This window comes from Astatotilapia calliptera, chromosome 4 (assembly GCF_900246225.1).
Source record: "Astatotilapia calliptera chromosome 4, fAstCal1.2, whole genome shotgun sequence".
In the NCBI taxonomy this organism is placed as follows: Eukaryota; Metazoa; Chordata; class Actinopteri; order Cichliformes; family Cichlidae; genus Astatotilapia; species Astatotilapia calliptera.
Window position 1 is genome coordinate 7036529 of NC_039305.1, and position 8686 is coordinate 7045214.

The 8686-nt window shown below is 39.8% G+C and overlaps 1 protein-coding gene across 3 annotated transcripts in view; it reads right to left on the reverse strand.

The window, feature by feature from the left end:
• plcd3a (phospholipase C, delta 3a) overlaps positions 1 to 8334 on the reverse strand; it is a 29345-nt gene extending 21011 nt beyond the window's left edge. The window contains exon 1 of one of the 3 annotated variants that reach the window (XM_026164291.1): positions 7866 to 8333. In XM_026164291.1, the coding sequence (XP_026020076.1) occupies positions 7866 to 7953 (88 nt within the window). In that variant the 5' untranslated portion in view covers positions 7954 to 8333. Of the gene's footprint in view, positions 1 to 6568; positions 7030 to 7865 lie in introns of those variants that run through there. The other 2 variants (XM_026164293.1, XM_026164294.1) reach the window with 2 other exon arrangements.
• Between the last annotated feature and the right edge of the window lie 352 nt (positions 8335 to 8686).

Below are 8686 nucleotides of genomic sequence, written 5' to 3' on the forward strand. Positions count from 1 at the left end.
TCCATCACCTGTTCAGCTTGATGATTCAGTAAGGACATCTCCTGGTTTCATCTTCATGTTTCCCTCTCACCACGTATCCAAACCGATATCATGACCAGCAGCTTTACAGCTGTGGTTCCAGCAAACATCAGCTGATACTTGAAATTAATATTAAACAAATTCTAACAACAGCTGATCAAGCTTAAACGTGCAGCTGTTGTTTAGCGCGACATCCGCTGGTTTCCTCTTTCTGGCGCAAAGTGGGCGATAAACAAACAAGAGAGAAAAGCTGATCAGCTGATCATTGATCAGTTTCATGATCGTGTTCATTGAAGTAGAAACAGGAGAGGGAGGGGAAAGAATGAGCAAAGAATGAGCAAAGAAGAGGCAGCTGACAGCGTAAAGACAGAATAACTCCAGCAAATGCCCCGTATGCCCGATGGCCAGTCCAGCTATGCTTAGGGCCAAGTAGGTTTGGATAGATTTATTTTAATTAATTAATTATTAAATCATCATTTAAAAGCAACATTTTGTATTTACTCAGGTTATCTTTGTCTAATTTTACATTTTGCTTGATGATCAGGACGAGGTCAAATACTTTTCCACTGTGTATTTCAACAGGTTTTTTTTTTATGTATTTATAGTAGTAAGGAGTGTTTCCTTTAAATTATGCATGTTTGTGACTTTGCTGCTTTCTCATTTAGTTAATCATTTCAGTAAATGTGAGGTTAAAAGGTTAAGTTGTTACATTTCTCATTGGGAGGGTTTGAAAATGTTTTGACTTTCACTTTAACAGTTCTTAATCAAGTAAATGTATCTGAATATGTAAATGCTTCAAACAACTGGTTTAACTGGTTTAAAAAGTTATGTTAAGAACTTGGTTGCTGCAATTAGCCTATTGAATAGGCATAGGTTAGTTGCGTTACTAGGCAATAGTAATGCAACTAACACAGGTGTTAAACAGCATTCAGCCATGGCATGTTTAGTCTTTTGCAAGAACAAATGGGCTCTCTTATGGAACCTTCCCTTTTAGTACTGCTGAAGGAAACAGCCAAAACCAGCTCTCACTCACTGCTCAAATTATTCTTCAGGCTTTAGTCTTTTCTGTTCATGTCTAAAGAAAGGGCTTGATTTGTTTCTTTAGCTCTTAAATCACAGTCCTCATCGTGTCAGTGCCAAGTTCTGGAGTAAGTAATGGACCCCCAAAGTTATAGCAAACAGAAACTTCCCTCCACTCCCTCCCTATCCCTGAAAGCGCACTGGGTGAAACCATGGATTTCTCCCCATCAGGGTTGAAAACAAAGAACTCCCCCTGCCAGGCCGTCCATAACAAGCCTGTTTTTCCAAGCTGTTACCACATGCAAGGCATTCCCACAAGCACAGCACAAGGACCTGATTAACTGCAGGTCAGTGACCACGCTAAGCTACCCAAACAGCCTTAACTAGCTCTCTCTCAACCTCCTGCTTCACTTTTTATTATTCCCTCTCCCGCTACAGCCACATTCTTGTTTTACTGCCTGTATAATTTTATTATCTGCCCACAATGCAAAGTGCGAGTAGCTACAAGTCCCCAAGTGTGGCCATATCCACAGATTTAAGAAATTTGGTACAGTTTGGTGTACTTCTGAAAAGCCTCTTCATAACATTTCGGTTTAGCATGTTGGTGTACTATTTTAAAAGAGGCTGAAAAGTCTGTAGCATAGAAGTGTTTTTGCCCCAGTTCTAATGTTATTGTACGAAACATGCTCACAAATGTCAGTGTTTACTGATATTTACCATGTTTACTGTCTTAGTTTGCCATTTTGATTTGCTACCTTTTGCTAATGAGCTATTACCAACAGATATTTAGTCATTAATTAAAGCTGTGATTTTAATGATGATGTTGTAAGAAAAAGTATGCTAATTTGCTTGATAAGCCTAATGTAATAGCACACTCGGAGTAAAAAAAAACCCGCTGAGGCAACACTGACAATTTAAAAGGTTTTAAAAAAGTACAACTGTTAAACCTTATCTTTAAATCAAGATAGAGTCCAGATATCCATCAAAAAGAGGCGCTTACTGAGAGTGGGTTTTGTCAGCAGGTACATGTAAACAAGTCAGCTAGCTGACATCTACAGAAGCTAAAGCTTAGCTTATTCTGGCTGAAGTAGTTCCAAATCACCAAACTTTAAAGCACTGCTAGAGTTTGTGCATAAAGATGAAAACTAAACACCAGTTATATTTTGGTAGTTAGTAAAGTTTGGCTAATTAACACATACAAATGAGCCGACTTTTAACAAGGTACACCTTGTTAATACCAGGCCGGGCCTGTGACGGCCTATATGCTAGTTATAAAATCAATTCAACAAGTTTCTGGAAACATTACTCAGAGATTTGTCTATTTTGACGTGATAATGTCATGCATTGGTCTTGCTCTCTGGAAATTTTTTACTCTTCTCTGGAAAAACTAGGAATTACTGTGCAGAAAATCACAGTAGATCATCAGTTTCTAAAATACTCAGAGATCATCTTGTCTGGAACCAACAACTGTGCCACATTCAAAATCTCTCCAATCACCTTCCTTTCCCATTCTGATGCTCAGTTTGACCTTTGGGGGGGTTATCTTAACCGTGTATACAAGACTATAATGCAATCACTGCCACATGATTGGCTCAACAAATATTTGTACCACTTCAAATCAGGCATTCTTAGGATAATACTGGCACAGTGGCACTCTCTTAGAAATAAAGGGTTTTCAATAAAAGTACTCAAGGATCATTCAGTGAGGAGCAACATCTGCAATTTCTCCAGTTGGCAAAGGCAACTGTGATAATGCGGCAGGAAGAAGACATAAAACTGCAGCCAAGAGAATGTCTGGGATGACACGATCCAAAATACAAGGTTAGTTAAGAAGATGTTGTGTAGTTTTGAAAAAGTATAATCCCAAAATTATGGCTAGACAGGTATTTATAATTTGCTGAAATAATAGTGTCTGGGACAGTTAACCCAGACGCTGTACTGTACACTGAGTTTTTAAAAGCCTACTTAAGAGGGATGCTACTAATGAGCATTGCTTTAAAAAGTGTTGCCTCCTGTAAATGAGTTCCTCAGTCAAAGCAGTAAAAGCTAGGACTGAAAAACACAGTTCATCTCCTATGGAGGTAACAGAGGTGTGCATCACATATTTAATGTCAATTAACCAAATGTTCATGCAGGAAAGAGAAAGGGACACCACAGCCAATAAGATTCCTTCTCAGGGGAACGTGAAAGTAAATGAAATTTCATGACAATACAATGAATAGTTAGAAGAGATCTTTTCGTCTCAACCCAACAGACTGACATTATCTATCTCTACAACTGTGCCACTTGCAAGTGGATAAAGCAAATAACGGAAAACAATTAACATTTTAATTAACTCAGCAATGGAGATTCCTCCGAGGGTGCTTTGACACTGTGAGCAGCAGTGTAGCTTTAACGCTGAAAGGAGGATTAAAATCCAAATAACTATATCAGCTGGTCAGTGCACTGTGCTTGCATGAGTCCTCTTCACTCAGGCCCACATACCAGCTCCTCCCGGGACACGGTTCACGTTTCTGTCAGCATAGCAGCAGTCACAAGAGTCAGCTAGCATGGATTCTCGCATAAAGATAGACAAGTATAGGGGCTGTAGATTTAATACGGGCCAATTAAAGTTTCTCAGCTCTGTCGCATAGCTGTCCCCTCTAGGAGGCAAACAGTGGCATCCAGTCTGCATCTCCAAAATCAAAAGTGTTTAGGCAAAATGATGAGATTCCAGCTCAAAAGAAGAAAAATGATCAGTTGGAAACCGTATTTTTCTTCTTTGGAATCGGGACTCTCTGTGGAATTTCCTGATGTGAAACCCCCCCCCCCAACCCCCCAAAAAAGGACTGAGTGTTATTTGGAAATGCAGAATCGTTGCCAATGGTTTCTGGACAGCAGGGAGTTGAACATGAAAGCAGAGCAGCCTCTTTGCATTCAGTCGAAAACAAACAGCTTTTAGTCAAACGTTCTCTTTGTCTCTTATAATGAATGAAACATCATTTATTTGCTCATTAATAAGCAAGTTATGACCACACAGTAAGCAGGACTCACTGTGTGCGACTAGACTCGCTCTGAACAATATCTGGATTCCAATAAAATATTAAAAAAATGTTGAGAAATAAATGAGCTTTTGTAAAAAACTGTCATTTTATTTGCCAATATGTGGTTAAATATGCCGTCAAAGCACAATTTAAGGTTGCAATGCGTATTAACAAGGCTATGATCGTGATTTTTAAGCCACATTAAAGTCAAACCTCTACTGTTGATTTACTGTTTTCCAACCTGAGGTTGGCAGACTTAACCATAGGCAGGAGAAAACCAGACTTTGAGAGCAGTATGGTTTGGTAGAAGGGAAAGGGGATTCCTATTTTCTTTTGGACAGTGCACAACTTGAAAAAAAATTGAAATTTGAATGGAGTTGAATAGAGCTGACTTTAGCTTGAACACGTCAGTATATATTTTACCTTTTGTCTAATAAACTGGCAATACTTTTCTTTGCTACAATGTGAGCCTGCACACACAAAAACAGCGGAGCTGTGATTATTTAGAAAAAAAAAAGGTTATTCACAATCAAATTCAAATTCAAATTTTATTAGTCACATACACAGTCGGAATAAGTGTCTGTTGTTACACAACTGATGCTATTTATTGTATGTTGGGGCTCAGTTAGATCCCACTGAGGTTAAATCCTTCTAAACACCTGACCATTCAAACCGAATAACAGATGATAACCTTGTTGATTGTGACCTGTTTGGCCGGGAATGTTGTTGACCACAATCGCAGACATAAAGCATATGTAAAGCTCTCAGATTTACAGCTGAGTTTACTCAGATACCAAACAGATACCACGTATTCCCTGCAGCGGCCTCCGAAAACATCACCTCAGCTCACGATCGTGTTTACATTCATCTTGTAGATGCAACGTGTGAAATTGTCCCATCTCTTCGGTCTAAACCGACTGAAACTCATCATGGATGTTGTTTTGTAAATCCTTGGCTTATGCAGGCTGTTGGCTCACACAAGAAACTAATTGCTGTGTACCACCGTTAACAGCGCTGCCAACAGCCGCAGACTCTCTCCCTGAAATCAAATCCCCCAAAACCCCTGTGGGGACGTCTGTGGCAATGAATATATTTATCCATGTTTGCGCTAGTCTGATTCAAACATGGATTATCTCAAAACTAACAAATCTCTGCCTCTCAGGCCACATTCGTCACTTTGGCTCACTGTGAGTGAGAAATGTTTGAACGAGGAAGGCGGATCAGTCCTGTGACACCACATGACACAAAACCTTTGAACTTAGGTCAGTCCCACCTGCAGATTGCGAAACTATTCGGTGTTTTCGCTTTGATGTGAAAGCGGCTAAAACATGGTGGGTGGACAGTCACCTGACAAATTTATGACAACAAGTGGTGGTGGTGAGTCTACTTGGGTGACCTCACTTGCTTTATTATTAAGTATTAGTGGGACACTCAAATATAGCAATGCCAGTGTTGCGTTTTCAGGCGCAGATACAGTTTCAGACTTCAGTAATGCTTAAACAAGTCTGTGCATAGTGTCAGAGTTTAAACATGGTGCCACTGCAGAAGTATGGATCCATGTTTACACACTGTTGCAAAAACATTAAAATTCTGCATTTCTGTTTTCACTAAACATGCAAGAAGAGCTGAATTTATAAGAGATTGTTTCTGCATACTGTTTTTACTTATTAAGGTCTTTGCTTTCAATCACAATTTTGGCCTATAGCGACTTTAGGATAAATAAAGTTGTTATTTGCAGCCACCCCCTTACCACTAGGGGCTGCCACAGCAGATAACTCCACATGTTTGATTTGACAGAGTTCTTAAACGGATGCCAACCCCAAAAAACTTGTATCTCTGGCAAGAATCAAACCAGCAACCACTACACCACTGCAGATAAAACAATTATTATGCCCCATTCTGGGTTGTTATAATTATCTTCCTGGAGTTTAACGTCATGATCCGGAGTCTGTTTATCAGTAATCCCCCAAGTTTCACATTTTCCTCTCCTGGTGCGTTTCCTGTATCTTGTCTAGTCCCCATCTCTGCATTAGAGAGCCTCTGTTTAGTTATTCCTCGTTTTATTTAGTTAGTTTCTCGTGTGTTTTATTTAATTTTGCATCTTTTGTCTCATTTTCTTCAGTTAGGTTCAGCTGTGTTAACGGGTGTTTTCCATACCCCTGATTACCCCACGTGCATATTTAATCCCTTATGGTTTTCTTAGCTCATTGTTGTGCTGTACTGTGTCAGCTTGTTAGTGCCTCCCTCATATGTTCCTGTTTCGATTACTTTGTGCTGTTCTTTGTCAGCTAACTGGACTTCCTGTTTCAGTTGACCAATAAAACACTTAATACTCTATTTTGTTTATAAGATATTAAGAAAAAGAGTTGGATTTACTTCCTCAGTAATTGTGTTAAAATTATGATTTAAAACTGACCAAAAATAATTATGATACTGCAGACCAGAAATACTCAGACCAGCCCATTTTACACCACCAACCATGCCATGTTCAAAGTCACTTCAATTACCTTTCTTCCTCATTCCAGTGCTCCGTTTGACCGTCAGCAGGTTGTTCTAATCATGTCTACATGCCTAAATGCACAGTGTTCCTGCCAGGTGATTGGCTGATTACCTATTTGTCTTAATAGGCAGTTGAACAGATGTGCCTAATTAGGTAGTCATGAGTGCATTCCTCATGCTTATGCTGTTACAATGTTGGATGCTCATGTGAAACACTGCCAAAGTTTCAGGCTTCATGCTGCTCTGAATGCTCAGTTTCAGACCGGTTTCTACTCTTGGCTATGTGCCACTGTACATCAATGAGAGTGGAAATCCCTGATATAGTACAGCTTATTACTGGATCATATTGTGCCAGTGCAACACCTCAAGATAAATATTTACAAGTGAGTCATGCAAAACTACTCTACTAAAGTCCAGGAATTAAAAATATGGGGTTGGGTAAAAAAACACAATACGTCCCCTTTATACATATAAAACTGAAAAGAAAAAAAAAGAAATAAAATAAAAAGCAAAGATTTCATCCAACATTTCTGTCTGTGAGCTAATTTTGTATGCCTGCATATATACGTCGTTAACACTGGTTCAGCCTTCCAGAAATCCAGCGTCTTCTCAGAGATTCTGACAGGTGCGCTATGGCTGCTCAGCAAGTGTCTATTTTGGGGCGAGTTTGGGAAGGGGCAGTGACATATCGGGACTGAACTGTGAGGGGAGTAGGCTGAGATGGGAATGGCGAGGAGCCTGAATCAGAGCAGTAGTCCAGTGAGCAACTCTGCTCTTCATAAACACATGACTGTTGTAACTACACCCACAAATACTCAGAACTTCGCTTCTGTTTGATGCCATTATCTGTAAGCTCGGTCATTACTCACTTTCTAAGAACATCATCATTTTAAAAAAGCAAACCTGTTATGCCTGTTTTGTTAATGTATTTTTTGTAAACTGGGGGAAGTAAATGAATGACACGAATTAACGAGACTACAAATTAAACCAAACAATCTGTAACTAAGAAGTGAGCAATTATCAATGAAAGTAGGTGAAATGAATCATCTTTTCAGAAAGATGCAAAGATTTCTCGAATTACACCGCCTTCTAAGAGAAACTATGTTATGAATTATGAAGGCATAAATAGCTACCGATTATAATTGCTGTCTTAGAAAAAGGCAACATAACAAACAAGGTGACTAAAAATCACTGAAGCCTCAGTTAAGTTTGTACCAACAATGAGCGGAAAAACAAAACAAAACACTTCAGCCTGGAGCTGACGGTGAACTCCTAGGAGCAGGTCAGATTTGGAGGTGTCCTTACCGAGCCTCCTGATGAGGTCCGTCGTCTTCTCATTCACTTTCCTCCTGTGCTCCCTGGGACTGGTCTTGCCGGTGCCTACGCTTAACATGATCGCTACATAAACTCCAGCGAAATAAACTTAAGCTTGTAACTTTAGGGGTTTGAGGAAGCTGAGGGCGCAGGTGTCCTTAAACTGCCCCAGACAGACCCCCAGCCCGCAGAAAGAGAGCGAGCGAGAGAGAGAGAGAACCGACCGCAGGAGTCCCCTCCCCAGATTTGCTACTCATGTTTGTGCGCAGGACTCCAAACGAGTCGCACGCTTCTGGAGCCAACACCTTACTCCTCCTCCTCCTCTTCCTGCCCCAACGAAAACGTAAAGGGACCTTGGTGGTGGATCAGGTATGGTCAAGTCCCCCTCCATACATTAATTTGTATACACACTTGTTTAAATGGTTTAAAGCGCACTATGTGCGCACAGAGTCTCAACAGTTGCGTATCAAAGCCTTTTTGGTTAAATCTGTTCCTCAAAAAAAACCAAAAAACTTTTTATGGGACCTTTTTGTTTTTTGTAAATAAAATAAATAAACCCAAATATAGACTTGTTTGAAATGTTTATTTCGAGTTTATTTTGCGCGGATGCCATGCTGTATTCCAAAAAGAAAAATTGTGCTGTTTCACCTACCTTTTCATATATAAATTTTAAAAAGCTTGCATACTTACATGAATATAGTGGCGTGATTAACGTCCACAGGCAAAGAGCAGGTTACCCTTTGTCTAGGCTCAGCAAACATTTAAACAGCTGAAATCTTTTCTTTCAGAGGAGGTAAAGCAAACATATAACC